The 16,891-nt window shown below is 40.0% G+C and overlaps 2 protein-coding genes across 9 annotated transcripts; both read right to left on the bottom strand.

Annotated features, from left to right (window-relative positions):
- Positions 1-696: 696 nt before the first annotated feature.
- Positions 697-2,653, bottom strand: LOC131218579 (pentatricopeptide repeat-containing protein At2g15690, mitochondrial-like). The gene has a single exon (XM_058213190.1). The coding sequence runs from the start codon at positions 2,364-2,366 to the stop codon at positions 981-983; it is 1,386 nt and encodes a 461-aa protein (XP_058069173.1). The 5' UTR covers positions 2,367-2,653; the 3' UTR covers positions 697-980.
- A 1,148-nt stretch (positions 2,654-3,801) lies between these two features.
- LOC131218580 (octanoyltransferase LIP2p, chloroplastic-like) lies at positions 3,802-12,640 on the bottom strand. 8 transcript variants are annotated; one of them, XM_058213191.1, is made up of 5 exons: positions 12,442-12,638; positions 9,837-10,013; positions 8,154-8,418; positions 5,353-5,503; positions 3,802-4,450 (listed from the first exon to the last, which is right to left on the bottom strand). In XM_058213191.1, exons 2-5 carry the CDS (start codon positions 9,992-9,994, stop codon positions 4,137-4,139), a joined length of 888 nt encoding a protein of 295 aa, XP_058069174.1. In that variant the 5' UTR covers positions 9,995-10,013; positions 12,442-12,638; the 3' UTR covers positions 3,802-4,136. The 8 variants fall into 8 exon arrangements, 7 of the variants coding, with proteins under 7 accessions (XP_058069174.1, XP_058069177.1, XP_058069181.1 ...); XM_058213194.1 differs by lacking the exon at positions 12,442-12,638 and adding an exon at positions 12,145-12,370; XM_058213198.1 differs by lacking the exon at positions 12,442-12,638 and adding an exon at positions 12,162-12,370.
- Between the last annotated feature and the right edge of the window lie 4,251 nt (positions 12,641-16,891).

Genomic DNA, 16,891 nt, shown 5'->3' with positions numbered 1-16,891 from the left:
CACCACTATTTCTTGTAGTGTGATCCACTTGAGATTTCAATCTGCCTCATTTTTGGGTTCATGTCCTAAAATGAGCTGGCAAAATGGATGGATGGCATGGATAAAATATATACATCATTGTGGGGCCGATGGAGCACTGTCAAGAGTAACTTCACTACTAGCAGTGTCAGTAGGCACTCCGCATTGCCTTGTTGAACAGTAGTGTATTCACAAATAGCGGAACATTGGTGATATGATGGGTGGGCCTAGCTGCACGGCACTCATTGGAGGATGTGGCATTGCATACCGACATGCATGGCCCACTGCAGGATGAACAAAGTCCAGATCCTCTACCTGACACAAATAGAAATTTTCTGCTTATTACAATGTGATTGGGCTACATTATCATAGACTGCTGACAATGTCAATGATAACATATTGTCGATGATAAGATAGACCAATCACAATGCAGGAAAACCGGAAATCCATGATTGTGGCAATCACAGGATCCCAATTCAAACAAATGATGGTGGGAGCTTTGGGATCATGGATGCTCAGCTGTGATAGTCCACTTCTATCATATGCCTGCGGCCCACCTGATGGTGGACCATCTTGAATTTCAGGCTTCATAGGGCTACCACCTCGTGAATGACTTGGGTTGCGTTCATGTTTATGCGTTTGCAAATCTACCCTGAATTGTGGCTTGAATCGCTGCACTAACAATCACTATATAACTTCTCTTTATTTGTCATAAGAGAATGAGGTTGATTTTTGGGCCCGGTCATCTACATGTTGGGTCCCACGTCGAACGGCTTAGATAATTTTCCGTTGCATCTACACAAACAACGGTAACAGGGGTTCACAACAATGACAAGCTTAGTTATTGGTGTTTTGCTAGTATAAAGGCCTATTCACAAGGACATGAAAACAAACACTTGTAAACATGGAAGATGCTCCATAAAAAGGAGATTGATTCAAGCTCAAAATCCCCAACTACTTCCTTACCAGTAATCCCCACAAGAGCACTTGCCATCTTTGAAGTGATGGAACCTCTTGTTGTCCCTCACAATGATCTCCCGCTCAACGATCTTCGACAGGATCTTGATGAAGTTGTGGCAATCCCCGCAGATCCGGAGGTTCTTCATGATCCTCAGGGTTGTGCCTGGCGGAGTGCTGATCAGGCCGTAAGCGATTGCCAGCCGCTCGCTGTGGTAGAGCAGGGCCTTCTCTTTTGCTTCTTGATCGATATCGTGGAGCACATACCGTGTGTCCGGGACATAGCCTGCTTCCTTCATCTCCTTATTCAATGACCTCAGCTTCTCGTAGGCCTCGCTTTTCTTGGGATTCATGCTCATAGGGTTCGAATCATCGTAGGCACCGTTAGTCTTGGGATTCATGCTTGTTGGTTTCTGATTTGAATTGCTCTTTACCCTGTTGAGGCTTGACTTTAGATCCAATCGAGATTTAAGTGGACCCAATTCGGCCAATCGATTTTCCTCTAGGGTTTTGGAGTATTTCTGCAATGTCTCGCGTATCATCCAGCTTGGTTCAATCGGCATCTTGGCTACAAACTCCTTCGCCTTGTTGAGCTTCCCTGACTTCGCAAGGAGGTCAACGACGGCTGCGTAATGCTCCATTTTTGGAGCAATTCCATAATCCTTGCTCATTGATTCGAAGAATGCCAGCCCTTTCTCCACAGCATCTAATGTTTTGCAGGCCATCAGAACCCCGGTGAAAGTAAACCCATCTGGCTTCAACCCATCTCCTTTCATCTGGCTAAAGATTCGCATTGCTTCATCGCCCTGCCCACTTTCCGCAAGACCCATCAGCATCGCATTCCATGATTCCAAATTCCGTTCATGCATTTCTTCAAATACCATGCGAGCATCATCGGTGCTGCCCAATTTCCAGTACATCTCAACCAATTTGTTGTAGATAGAGATACTGGGTCTGGATGGGGATCTCCTGATGTGATTATGGACCCGTTTTCCAGCTTCCAACAACTTCGAATTTTTACAAGCTTGCAGCAGCGAAACGAGGCTGCTTTCATCGATGGGAAGTCCCCGTCGCTCCATTTCATCCATGATTTCAAGGGCTTCTTTTACCTTTCCTTTTCTGCATAAACCATTCAAATCCAAGCCGGAAGGATTCCTGATGGGCGTAGCAGCCACATCCCGCTGCACAACTCTACAAACAGTCATTGGAATTCTCTTGTTGGATTCAAAAACCTTCTCAGAACCATTGAAAACACCAGCCACTGATACCAGTTTGGGAGGGAAAGGACGAGAAGGACTCAACTCCATTTTCTTCCGGAGGGAAGAGAGATGAAAGGGTTTGGCGGGTGAATTCAAATTTGAAAAACTAGCCGTTGGAGCCCCTTGAATCATTATATTTGAGACTGGATTTTCCTCTTACTTGTCTGGAGAGAGAGAGAGAGAGAGAGAGAGAGAGAGAGGCTTTGAACGTATACACCTCACATCAGCAGATTGGCTCCATTGAGTAGGAAAATATCTTATCCATTTGAAGCAAAAACTTCCATGAGAGTTCACAACCATTTTAAAAAAAGGTTGTCACTCTTCAAACATACACACGGCAGTGCTGTACCACAATCCAGACCGTCTAAATTGCTGATCCAATTGTGGGTGGGGCATAACCCAAAAATTACACCAAGATGAATGATGGAAACCATCTGATTCTTCCCTATGAATTTGTACATCTCATTATTTTTCTTTTTAACTGTCCATTTGTTAGCCATCAAATGAATGGTTAGGATTCCTTGATCAGTCAATCGTAGCCATCACTTCTCAATCTAGTTGGTCCTACCTTCGAAGATGCATTGATTGGATAACCAGTTAACCACAACCATTGATATATGGCACTTCAAACAAATACTAAAAACAAAATTTGATAATGGTCCTTCACCATGGGAGTGGATCGCGTGGTGACACAATACCATCGGATATCCCTGGTTACCGGACTTAGTGGGGCCCATCGTTATGTATGTGTTTTATCCATGCTGTCCATCTGTTTTTTCAGCTCATTTTAGGTAGGAGTCAAAAATTGAAGCATGTCCAAAGCTCAAGTGAACCACACAACAGGAAACAGAGGGGACAATGACATCCACCGTTGACACCTTCCTAGGGCCCATCATGATGTTTATTTACCATCCAACCTGTTAATAAGGTCAACAGACCTGGATGAAGGGAAAACACATATCAGCTTGAGCCCCCTAGGAAGTTTTCAACAGTAGGCATTCAATTCACACTGTTTCTGTGGTGTGGTCCACTTGAGCTTTAGATGTGCTTCAATTTTGGGCTCAAGACCTAAAATGAGCAGGCAAAACAGATGGATAAAACATATACATCATGTTGGGCCCCACAAAGTCCAGTCATAGGTGGTGTTGGAGTCACCCCACAATCCGCTTCCCCACATAACATGGTTTTAAATACTGTTCGATACAACTTGGTACCAGTCCGAGTCAACCACCTATATGTTAAAATCAGGGGACTCAGTCCCGACTCTTGAATTCGGACAAGTCGGACCAGATCTGAAATGATAAAGACCGATACTGACCTAGTCAGGACTGATATGGAGAGTGTTGAAACAGTCATGTTTTTAAATATTTTTTGGTTTCATCCAGGTGACTTGTGGGGAATACAATTCAGTATGGTACCTGGACTGAGACATACTCCAAAACTGGGTAAAACCTTCGATGGGACAAGATGGACGGACAGGGTTCACCGCCCCACCAGCAGTTGCCTGCATACATTCTTCAAACAATAAACATATGATGCAGCTCCCCCATATTTGTAATAGCAAGAATGCCACAAACAGATACTGCATGTATGCATTTTTAAACTTCAAATCAACAACTACAAGAAGGTTTGGATTCTGTTATCTTCACAATTGAAGATTTATCAAGTTTAACGGAAGGAAAAAAAAAAAAAGTTACTGAAAACCCGAAAGATCGACGTGGACGTAATGCAGGCCCTGCAAATGACGAACTGCACCCCCATTCCATGGCCAGCCGATCTGTTTGCTGAATTTGCCTCACCCTTGCATGGTAGAGATCCTGAAATGCCGGAACTCTAAAATCTCCAAAATGCCTGTCAGAGTTTCCAAAATCTGTGGTAATGAAACATGGTTGATACACCAAACTAATTGTACAAGTCCAAGTCAGAAATGGACTTGTGTTGCAGAGTGAGCTGGAAAATTTCAGAGAATTCTCGGAGCAATGATTTATGGGTAATATCCATTAGCTGATAAGCATCTTTATGCACGGTGTTTTTTGTTATTTTCCCGCCAGAGGAACTGCTCAAAACTCCACTAATGCTTCCAACCCCACGGTCCCGAATGCCACAGGGGACAATGTGTTGGAAAGGAGAGAGATCAGTGTTGACATTCAGTGCTAGGCCGTGATATGTTATCCACCGAGAAACACGAATTCCAATGGCCGCTACCTTCTGATTGCCTGAAGATAGAGACCCAAATTAGAAATAGAAGAAAAGAGACAGATGAGGATAGTGCATCAACCTACAGCATGTTTGGTCACTAAAGGCCTGTTTAGATACAGAGAGAATCCTAACTTATTTGGGTTTTTCATCGAAAGGATTTGACATCGAAAGTACTTGGCATTTGGGTTATAGAAACCATCATATTGTGCTGCGGGCGATGTTAAAAGGTTGGACGTCATCGGTGTGCGGCAGGGTAATGGTAAAAGGTTAGAGACTTCCAATTTGTTTGTCTTCCGCTGAAACGAAACGGACAACTCAACTCAACTCGATATTCATCTGCATCAAGTCGACTCAAAGACTCGACCCGACTTACTCAATATTTAATAATTATAAATTAGAAATAGTAGAGAATATTTAAAATAGTTAGGTCTACTATTATAATTATAAAATAAGAAAACAAACAGTGAACTACTACATACCTTGGTGTTTGAGAATAGAGGCTGTGAGATTGATTCCTACCTTGCCCACTTTAATTTAATTACAAAACTGGTTTGACGAGGGGAGTGACTTGGCTTGAATTTAGTGCAAGTCGAGTCAATCAAGTCAGCGAGTTGACTCGATGAGTCTTACCAAGTCGAGTCACCATCAAGCTGAGTTTACTAATGATTCAGCTCAAAATCTTGCCAAGTTGAGTTGACTCAGATGAGTTCCAAGTTAATTCAGTGAGTTTTAGAGCTATGGTCCAAACAGCCTTTGACGATGATAGGTAAGAGATTGAGATAGGTGGCATAAATGGTGATCTCAATTGTTCTTCATTCATTTCGCAAATAATAACATGACGTGTGATGGCGGAAGGTTGGTTTGGTATTTGAATTCATAGTAACATGTATGCATGCAATGCAAGGGAGAAGGGGCATACCAACCCAAACTCCAGTAAGTCCCTCAAGCCGTGATGCCTGGATTGAAAATGTGGATGAGAGTACCCGGATGACCAACTCCTCAAGTGACCTAAGGTACCAATGGAGATCCATTTTGTGGTGCCGCAGATTGATAATGGGGTATACAACAATCTAAAGACCAATATGCGATGTTGAATGGTCAGTAACAATAAGCAAATAGATGAAAGAATCGGTACCCAAGATTACTGTGAGAAAATATAACCTTCTTATACATAATCATTTCCAGACTGCTAATCTCACACCCACATGCAGGAAAAAGTAGCCAGAGTGATTCCACATCCAGGTGGTCACCTTAGCGGAAGAATGATATCATAATTGGATGTGTGGGCCCAAAAGGTAGATAGATTGTCTCTTTGAAAATCCTAGGGTTCTTCTTGTCATTTTGCAAATTCATCCAGCTTGTTGTTGATTCAAAATGCTTCTTTCTTAGGGGGGAAAAAGTTCAAGTAGAGATTCGCCATCAATCTCATTGTTGGTGATTCAATTTTGAAGGGTTCCCCCATATTTGAAACCAGCAAACTAGCAATAGAGTTACTCTTGAAGCTATCCTACAGCATTTTAATCACCAGAGTTATTTGAATGCAAACGTGCATGTATCAGATGTAAATAGCAAATGATGAGCGGAAAGGTCACCAATCATTGTAGAGATAAGAGTACAGGAGCCTGATGCTTTGACGAGACCAGACAAGCACAAAATACTCCCTCTCTCTCTCTCTGGTTTTCTAAGAATTGACAAGTTCTCAGGAAAAGAAGAAGAAGAAGAAGAAGAAGAAAACATGCACGGGCTAGAACCAGAACATCACGAGAATCCAGTGCCTGATGCATGTGACCTTCTTGTCACATAAAAGGCCTGCTAAATATACGAGTTCATAGGTTAGAACCCAAAATAATAATAATAATTTTGCCACTAATGGCTACTAGTTATCCCAACTCCCTAAAAGATCAGTCTTCAACCAGCCTAGGAATTCCTACTTTGATAATGCACCGCTTACAATCATATGGAAAATCCTTCTACTGGTAGTATGACATGGTCTAGTTTTCTGTGAGATGGATTTTCGGAGAAAGCATTGACATTTGACATAGATGTGCCGACATCTAGATATCGACATGGCTAAAGAACCTTTTAATGTTTTCTTCAATAGCTATAGCCATGAAAAATGAGACAAGGAGTTAGCTCTGATGGTATTTTGCTAATCTGAAAACTGTATAGATGCATTCACTATAAAAGTTGAGGGGTGCTTGCAAACTGTCAGAAGAATATATCATGGTGATAAAATATTCAAATCTTTATTTTCATTACCATTCAATAAATAAATAAAATATTTGGCTGGGAGGGACATTTTATCCTTACAGTTCTAAGGAATTTCTCTTGCAAGACGACAATACGATGCTAGTGTGATAGAGGCGAAAGTGCCAATGTACCAAGCAGCCATTGTTGTCATGTGTGATCGCATATGCCATTTTTTTTTTTCTTTAGAAGGATTGCATATGCCATCATGGCATATGCGATCCAGGATAGCATGCGATGGCATACTTTTTTGTGCAATAAGTATGTGGACGCACATGTGAGTATGTGATGGCATACTCCATATGGGATCACATATTGTTTTTTTAAGTGTTATGTACATACAATATAAATAATTAAGTATATAAGTTAATTTATAGATGGTCTAATAGTCTCAAACACTCAAACTACAATGAAATAGGTAAAAGAACCCATTCCAATAACTTGTAGTAGTTAGGTAGTTTTTTCTAATTTTTTAGATTTTTTTTTTCTTTGAATTTTCCCAAATTTCCCATTTTTTTCAAAAAAAAAAGACAGTAATATGCGATTGCATATGCCAACAGCATATGTTAGTCGCATATGATGGCATATACGATTTGACAACATTGCAGGTAGCCCACCAGGCCCAACCCAACTTTTGCCAGGTTTGAAGGCCAGTGGTTTTGGGTTCGGGCCTCTAGTTCCTTAGGCCCAAATAACTACTGGGACAGGCTCGGGTTCAGCTCCCTAAGCCTGTTGGGTTCATATACAACCAAGAAAAACATGAAAAGACAGCCCCCAACCTCTAGACAGAGGCCCAGGGTTTTAAGGGCTGTTTATGGCATTTTTCCTATATAAATACTCTGTTAAGTTGGAACCCCGTCCATGCACACCCAGTGCATGTGCATGCGTGTGTGGGCAAGATGAAGGATGCTTTGACCCTCTTTTGATGTGGGTAGATCATTGATTGTTTAGTGTGAGCTAATTGGGTTGGGTAGGAAAAGCAGATGAAGAGGACAGGACAAGCATCATGCGTGTGTATGCGGTGTGGGTTAGGTGGAGGCTTTCCCACTTCTTATGTGGGGCCATTGTTGAGTTCTTGGACTTTAGTGCAAGTTATTTGGGCTGACCAAGTCCAATATTGGGCTTTCCAAACTGGAATAGGGTCGGTTTTGGGCCTGTTCTCAGGGTAGGTCTAGGCCGGGCTTGCAGCTAGTGCCTTCCAAGTTGAGCGGGTCCAGGCTTGGTCAGACCTGGTTTAAACTCAGCATGCTGCCACCCCTAGGCAAGAGGGACCATGTCCTGAACCTGTCAGGACCCCGTGATCTCTTGACATGCTCCAAGCAGGCTTGAACTCCAAAGCCATACGAAGGGCTAAAACTCATAATGAGTATGCCAACATAAAGAAGAGCAAATGATCTTACAGCACACATGAGATGTCCAAAGGCCAAACTCTATGAAAAATCACATATAAGCATGTTGATGTAAATCAAATACCTGTCCGGGACCATGATATGTAACTTCCCCGCCACGTTCAGTTCGATAAACATCAAAAGGAGCATTCTCTATCTCGAAATTCAAGTATTCCTCCAAACTGCCAGTACCCAATGTATAGACAGGCAGATGCTGTAGAATAATTAATGTGTCCGAATGATCTTCATCTCTTTCCATTAAAGCATGCCTGCTCCTCACTATAGATTTTTGCCATGACCATGCATCCTTGTAAGGAACAAGTTCTTTGCAGAGATCATAGCATTCACACCTATTCATTTAAAAAGCTGGTGGTTAATGTTCTCATATGAAAGAAAACCTGTGCAGAAGTAGTAGGGGGGCATGAAAGTGATGAGTTGAAGTGGAAAGAACTCGTGTTGTAGGCTTTTTGGCTTATTTCGGCATATGCCAAAAGCAATTCCCAACATGATTGACAGATGCATTTTAAAAAAAAAATACAAATGCATAACAGATAAAGGAACCAGACAAGTTGCATTCCTTCTCCGTTATGTTCTATAATAAATTTCTACAAAGTAGGACATGATACTCAGGATCCATATTCCCAAAGGTAAATAATACAAAGCAATATCTACAAACCATCCGAAGAATATATTCTTTTGAAATGGATTTCAGTCCATGGCTCAATGGAAGGAGCTCCTCTTCAACATTGAGGCCTTGGGTTTGAAAGAGAATAAGCTTTCTTCTCAATCCATCAGAAAAGCTACTTGAGGGCCTGTTCGGTGATTTCTGCTTTCTGTGCTGACGAGATGCGTGCCCTGCAAATCAATATTGGTTTTATTTTGGGAGGCTCCCAAAATCAAGTAAATATTGGTTTGCACCAGAAAAGTGGGAAAACAGAAAGCCCATGTAATACGGTTTCCTTTCCTCCACATGGACTACAAACGCCATGCAGACATGACATCCTAAAAGCCTACCAACGCAAGTTTGGTAGCACACCCAAACAGACCCTTAAACAGGAGCCTAAACATGTACTAGTCTGTAGACTAGTGCTAAAAGTGATCAATGAGATTATAACATAGAAACAATTATACTCAAGATAGAACATGAGAATGGAGATCCATAATACCAACGGAAACATTAATTTCTCACATGATTTTGATTCATAATTCCTGTTAGCATTCACATATGCCACAAGACAGGAATTAAGTGAACAGGAATAACAACCAAACAATAAGTCAATGACATTACTTCTTTTTTTACGCACGCACCCTCACACCCACACACCACAATGGGTACTCGAACCCATGACCTTAGTGTTGAAACTCTTGTGAGTCTACCACTAACCCAATGACATTACATGTATTACTGTGATTGCCCCAAATGGGATTGGGCAAAGGAAGAACTGCTGACAATTGAATTCCATCTTCCAACAACCACATGCAATCGAGAGATGACATAACAATATCTCACTTCAATGTATTTTCCATTGTGTAATACTAATTACACCTACCTATCCTCATACATAATTGGCAGAAACAACTCACCATCAAGATAAAAAGATATAGACTAGGACATACAGAAAGAAAGAAAGAAAAAAAAAAGATGGACAGATTGAGGTTGTCCACATATCTGTTCTCACATTTTCTTGTGCAGGTGTTTGTTTGTGTCTGATAAGGCAATTTTTAGGAGTGTCCTTGTTACAAAGAATGGAAGTAAATAGTGTCTAACCTCCTCCTACGATGATTTTTCGTGGTAGCTTCTTGAGCATCAAAATCAGAAATTTGATCAATCTTGCATATGGCCCCACGGTAATTCGATTGATACACTCTTTTCAATCCACGTGTTGGAGGCAATACAGAAAGGGGAGGAGCAGCTAGAATCATCATATCTCATCAAGACATACGCCTGAGAATCAGTAAAATAAAAATGTCTATCAATTATCATAACAATTTCCAGACTGGATAAGATTTGGTTTCTCCAATTTTATCATCGACATAATTCTTTGGCTTTTTTTCTCCCCTTTTGGAAGGCGACATAATCTAATGTGTCTGTTGTAGCAATTGCATCACTTTTAAAGAGGAAAGAGGAATCCGGTGTATAGCATCTACACTGATTATTTGATATGACTGAGAGAATTTACAAAAATTCTCAATAGGTGAGTAACTTTTTTTTTTTTTGGAAGGCCTCAATAAGTGATTTAAGCATGCACATAAATCAAACAGATGAATTCCCAAGCAGGTGGATAGATAAAGCAATTGTCTATTGAGGAATAACATGGTAAGTGACCTGCAGGTTAATTCTAACAGGTGGGACTCATGGTTTAATAATATAAACCACAGGTTTATTGTGCCCACCTTTTCTTTTGCTGTTGCATTCAATGTCAATAGACCACACCCTAGAAATCTACACAATAGTAGAGTTGTAAGAATAGTAATCTTGCGATTTGCGCCAGCAAATAGACGATGGTCTACACTTAACTGTCAAATTTTGCAAGAATGGTGGCTAGAATCTTCCAACCTGGGAGATGTTTGGGGCGTGTTCCATCCATGGTGGGATGCAACAGGCCTATGGTCTGAGTGCATGGGCTCCACTTGCAAAAATTAAAAAAGCCACATGCACTATGCAAAGATGTGGGCAGTGTATCATATAATTCCTCGTCCATGTACCCATATGTCCAAAAAAAAAAATACACGGGCCCTGTGTGGGCATCCAAAGAGAGAGCGGAAATGAATATGCATAGTGTGGAGGTCCCAAGGTTAATTTGGATGCCTGTAAGTTCTGTAAGAAGGAAGTGACTTACAGGTAAGTCAAAACTGCCATGAAACTTCATGGGGGCGGGGTGAGAAGTAACTTCCCTGTAAGTGACTTACAATTGAAAGTCACTTGCAACTTAGAAACTTACATGCATCCAAATGACCCCTAAGTAAATAGGACTTCCCAAAGTCCATAAGTGACACACATATCGACTAGTGACAGGAGTCTTCCTATTTTCCGGTTTTAGTATGGATGCAATTGTGAGGAGTCTTTGTTGATGATTACGTTAATAATATGAGCATTAGTTGGTGTTAAACGTGATATATGCATCTTGGTTTTGAAAGTGAATAGGAGATGTTACATTTGTTATTTTCTTCTCCATTGTCTCTATTTTTATCATTGCTACTTTGTTGATTGGGATGGTGATTAGTTTAGATCCAAGCACTTGCACGGTTGCACCTAATACAACAAGTTTCTCTTCCCGTGTTTGGAAGGGCTTCGAATGCCTGTGTCTCAGCTACATTGGTATAGCCATTCTCCACAAGATCCCATAACTCTAGGGATTTAAAGAGAACCTTCGTTTGGATGCTCTAGTGGTCATAGTTGTTCCCACAAAACCTCGAGAGTTGTGGTAGAATCATCCCATTCATGGCCATGATTCACATCGACACAGCACAATTGAATCGATCAAGCAAAAATTGGAGCTCTTATACCAATTGTTGTACTAAGTGCAAGCGCTTGGATCTAAACTAATCACTCCTCAGTTAACAATGTAGCAATGATGCAACAATAGTTTCATAAAGATTTTTTCTCATTACTCGCAAATCTAGCCATGATTTTGAACATAAGCACTAGGTTCAACAAATAGGCCTACATACATCTTGTGAAATGAAGCCGTTTGATGCACCCATGAAATGTGGACAGTGGAACATGATAAATGCTCGTCTGCAAATTTTCAACCAAAATGAGAATGGAATGATAATGGATTGGACATCTTGGCATCTAACTCTCATTCTGGGCATTGGATGGATGCCACCGTCTACATTTTTTGGTACGCCCAAACTAGCCCTTGGCTGAGAAATGATGCCACGAATCTCATCAAAGACGAATGGCGCAGGAAAAGAAGAAGAAGAAGAAAAAGAAACGCAGGCACAGGGAATTGTAAATTGAAGGCTGTTAACAGAAACATTTCATCAAACACATGCTGTGCACAGCTTAAACATTCCCAACAAACGATCCAAGCCAAGACTATTCTGTCTGCATCACTGTATACATGGCATACATTTATCAAAACCAGACCGTCCAGATCATTGGTCCCATTTTTTACCGGACATTTCTAACGAACCCCCACTGATCGGAAGATCTTAACCAAAAAAATCTCGATTAATTTGAACCACCAATTGTATGGCTAGGATAGTTCAGTTGCTGTGATCTTCGGGCAATGACGCATTCACGGTAGATTTCATAATCTGGACGGTCTGGATTAGCGCAAATGTGTGCGGTGGATGAGTCACCGCCACTTAAGATTGTTCTAGAATCAAATAGCTGTGAAAAGAACGTAATGACTGTAAAACGACACCTTTGGAGAAGGTAAGAAGGGAGGCGGCCGAATCCGAAACGAACTAAGCTAGGCCCACATACGACACGTCAGCGTGATCCTGACCGTTCATCCTCTCGGGTCCATACCAGCCATCTCTCCAGATTTTCGACATCACATCTGTCGGACTAAAAACACCCAGCTTTTCGAGTTCCCATCCGAGCAGAAGCGGGATTGGCTGGTGTACCTCACACCAGATATATAGCTGATGTATTGACGTAAGAAATTTCTGTGGGTCTGATCATTATATCCAAACCGTCAATCCATTTGGAGAGCTCGTCCTAAGGCTTTAGGCAAAAAAATAAGACGGATCTAACTATCAAGGGGACCACACTGCAAAAAGCAGTGGGGATTGAACGTTTACCATTGAAACCCTTTTTAGGGTCACGGAAGTTTTGGATCAACATCAAATTTGTTTTTCCTCTTCATCCATGTCTTTGTGACCTTATTAACAGATTGGATGGAAAATAAACGTTATGATGAGCCCTAAGAATCGTTTAACGGTGAAAATCATTATCTCTGCTGATATTTGTAGTGTGGTCCAGAGATGTTTGGATATGATTCGTTTTTTAGATAATGCTCTAAAATGATCTCTGAAAATAGATGAACGGTGTAGATATAATAAATACATCACTATGGGGCCATGTAATTTTGATCTCCTTTGAACCGTTCGTAGAACTGGGAGCTCGAGGAGCGTCAGTGGTCGTCTTCGCACGACACGTACCTACAGCAGCTATATAGCTGGTGTGTGGTACACCAGCCAATCCGCTTCCATCCCAGCACGGCATTTCCGAGAGGTTTGCTAGATGCTTTCCGACGTACCAATATGGCATGCTGCTGCGCTTCAGCCTTTAAATCTTATGTAATATTTAAAAGATCCAAACCGTTTATATAATGGGCCTCACCTTGGACGGTGTGCTACCATAAAAATATATTGGAATATTTGTTGGTACTTGGTTTATTTTATGTCACGTGTGTGCATGCAAGCGTGCCAGTATCATATAGACCAGACTTTGAAGATATCGGTCACCTACTTAGCATAGAGAAAATCTATAATGATCAAATTGTCCAAGAGCTGGCTTATTCCTCTAAAAATTAGCTTAACTTTTTAAAAAGGAATTTCTTAAAATACAAGTGCAATTAGAAAAAGGAAAACGTCAAAATCGACTGTTAAGAACGATGTACGAATGCGTCTCTTAAAAAAATAAGAGATATTACGTAAAGATAAAAGTAGGAGCATCTGAAGAGTTATAGTAGTTGAAGAGTTATTTATAGATGTCTCTTATAGTTATTTCTTACTTCTTCGGATATTTATAGATATCTCCTAGAGTTATCCCTTTATGTTATTTAATTAGTTAGTTTTATAGCAGATGAAGAGTCACTGTGTCAGCCTTTTACTTCATTTCTTTCTTGATACGTGTCCTTATTGTCCCTCTGTTGCTTTCGAGCATCTCTCAGCCGCTTATTTCACTTCTTGATGCCTCTTAACTGCTCGATCCACTTCTAAATGCCTCTCGGCTGCATCTTTCCTGTGGGTCACATTTTCTTAGATGCCTCTCTGTTAGAAATGAGTGAATCTTATACAAAATGGAGGATAGAATAAAAATATAATGAAACGATCAAATCTATTGAGATCAAGGCTTGACTTGAATAGTCAATAGCTGAAGATAGATTTACTGCCCTTTTTCTGGTGGTTCTGGCAAGTGCAAACATAAAAAATCTGCAAATTATCTTCAGAATACAATGAACTCTCAATCCAAATTTTAACAAGAAAATTTACACATTTAAGTGTTACACAGATATTTAGATTTGACACCGATATGCCTTTAAGACGTTTAGAAAAAACTCAGCAAGAGGTCAGATCGAGAGAACTTGCACAGAAGATGATATAACTTTAAGAATTAAAAGTATTTACTTCTGAATTATAGTATCCAGGATTTATAACAATTGAAAGGTCATCAATTTCTTCCTTAAAAGATGCTAATGTACCTTTTCAAGAAACCCATACTCATTCACAACAAATAATTTTCTTTTATAAAAGGACATGATGGTTATTTCTGTATCCATTCAGACAAAAATAATTATCTAACAGTAAAAACTATAGCCATATGTTCTAATCATCTTAACTGTTGCTAAATAAGCGACACGTAGCATAGGTGCATGCCACATGTACAACCATGTCATAGTCACTCTCAATCAACACTAAGGTTAAAATACTTTATGGTAGACCCTAGTCCAATTCAAGTATTTTGGCTTCATGTGATGATGCGCACGTGCGAAGTGCTAAGTGCGCCTAATAAAGAGCCAAAAAGCGCCTAAGCAGCCCTATAGCCCACGGCGAGTGCGGATGGTACGAACTCTATTTATGGAAAGTTTTAATTATTAATATATTTATTTACTTATTAAAATAATCTTTTATTTTTGAAATTTAATTTAATGTTTTTTTGTAAAAAAACAATATCTCAGTCACTTAGTTTGCTTTTTAAATACCTCTCGAATGCGCCTCCTGTATGCCTCTCGACTATTTGGTTTGTTTTTAAATATCTCTCGGTTGCTCTCTATCTTATCATCATACTAGTTATGATTACGTAAAAAGAACACTCCAAGTATCATTGAATATCTTTAAGATGATATATATTTCTATTGCTATAACACATGTCCATCCTTGATTGACTACTTCAAGAACGGTAAAAAAATAGGTCACGACAATATTATGAACCCTTTTGTCACTTGACTCATTTCATTTGCATATAAGTAATTTCCACAGCTTATAAATACTTTAATAAGATTTTTCATGGTATCTCCTATTTATGATGAGCCCCATCATATGAAAAGATCCTATTATAATATGTGAGGATATTTATCATGTGGACTACTTGCCAAAAAAATCACATGGACCAAACCTACCCTTATAAATATGATCATTAGTGGCCTATTATTTAGGTTATTAATGGCACCACTTAGTAGACTTTTTAGGCCGTAACGTCCCGAATTTTCACTGTAAGAATTATATATTATCCTTCGATTAAGCAACCTAGTGTAGATTCCTACTCATTAATAATGTTTTTCTTGATTTTGATTTAGGAATTGATAATTTTTCCCAAATCCCTAAACCTAAGAGCTCAAAATCGGAGATTTCTTCTTAGAGATGCGGACCATTATACTTAGGTTTCCATTTATCAACCCTTGAGGGTCGTAATTAATAATTTCTTATAGTGAATGATTTGTAAATTACATAGGCTATTCAAGTATTCAGGCCAAGTTTGGGGAGGCATTTTAGGTCTATAGATTGGGCTTAAGCTTTGATATAAAGCCCTCAATAATTTTAGGCAAGTATTTGCTTGATTCGGTCCAAATTTATATAATCTCTAATATATATTATACTTGAAAATTCATGAGAGTATATATTTCAAAAACATCATTTGACTCTTTATATTTAGTAAAGCGTTCCTCTCACTATATGAACAAAAGATGAGAAGTCTATTTTATCCTTGACATAATCACAAATTCAGTCTCCCTTAACTAGATGAGAACCACCCTATCGTGTTTCTGAAATCCAATGTAATCACCGATTGTGTGATCTAATTTTATGCATTGGTATAAAAAGCATCTGATCCATTCATGATTTAAGTAAACCACATGATTGGAAATACTGTACAGGTGATGCCCACCCTCCAAAGTGTGTTCCCTTAGTATGATCCACTTGAATCATGAAATATCCTAACTTTTGCATCATAGGTTTAAACGTTTTTGTGGCATTTAATGGTTTGATTGGATCACATAATCATCATGATGGGCTTTGTAAAAAATCAATTGTGGAAGTCTCTCTCTCTCCCCCACCTGTTTACTTTGGTGTGGCCCATCTAAATCACGTGTCAACCTAAAATTTTGGTCATGGGCCTAACGTTGGGTTACACATCTAATGGTCGAAGTAGATTTCAAATACACATCACGGTAGACCCCACAAAAAAATAGTTGTGGCATCTTTATGGTAACTCTTATGGGTAAAATTGGACTAACCAAACAACTAAATGGAGATAAAAAACAGAAGGCAAGTAGCTCAAGAGAAGAGATCGAATGAGAGCTCGGTCTCGACTATCGAGCATGATCTCCATGACTAGCTCAAGTACCAACCATCAGCGATGGCCTTAGCCACTTATCTAACATCTCATTGTCATAATTAAAGAACGACTATGGAAGTCGACTTCGGGAACGACCACCGATGACCCATACCTTAAGACTCGGCTCTGACCTAGGGTTATCGACTTCAAGTATTAGCCACAGATAAAAAGTCCTCGACCAACAATTTAGAGGTCGGCCTCGGCCCTCAACCCCAACCTCCTAGGATACCGACAACTAGGAGATCTTCTTTTAGTGATCTTTTAGGGAAGGAGGTATCTCCACGAGATTCTCATGGAGATAAGCGCAACAC

This window comes from Magnolia sinica, chromosome 11 (genome assembly GCF_029962835.1).
Source record: "Magnolia sinica isolate HGM2019 chromosome 11, MsV1, whole genome shotgun sequence".
NCBI classification, from domain to species: domain Eukaryota; kingdom Viridiplantae; phylum Streptophyta; class Magnoliopsida; order Magnoliales; family Magnoliaceae; genus Magnolia; species Magnolia sinica.
Note: the sequence above shows the minus strand (reverse complement) of the source record. Positions and strands in the feature narration are given on the sequence as shown.

Coding starts and splice junctions, on each gene's coding strand:
- LOC131218579 (XM_058213190.1), bottom strand. CDS start 2,366: ATGATTCAAGGGGCTCCAACGGCTAGTTTTTCAAATTTGAATTCACCC.
- LOC131218580 (XM_058213191.1), bottom strand. CDS start 9,994: ATGATGATTCTAGCTGCTCCTCCCCTTTCTGTATTGCCTCCAACACGT. Junction 8,419..9,836: donor AAAAATCATCGTAGGAGGAG/GTTAGACACTAT, acceptor TTAAATGAATAG/GTGTGAATGCTATGATCTCT. Junction 4,451..5,352: donor ACTTACTGGAGTTTGGGTTG/GTATGCCCCTTC, acceptor CTCTATCTTCAG/GCAATCAGAAGGTAGCGGCC.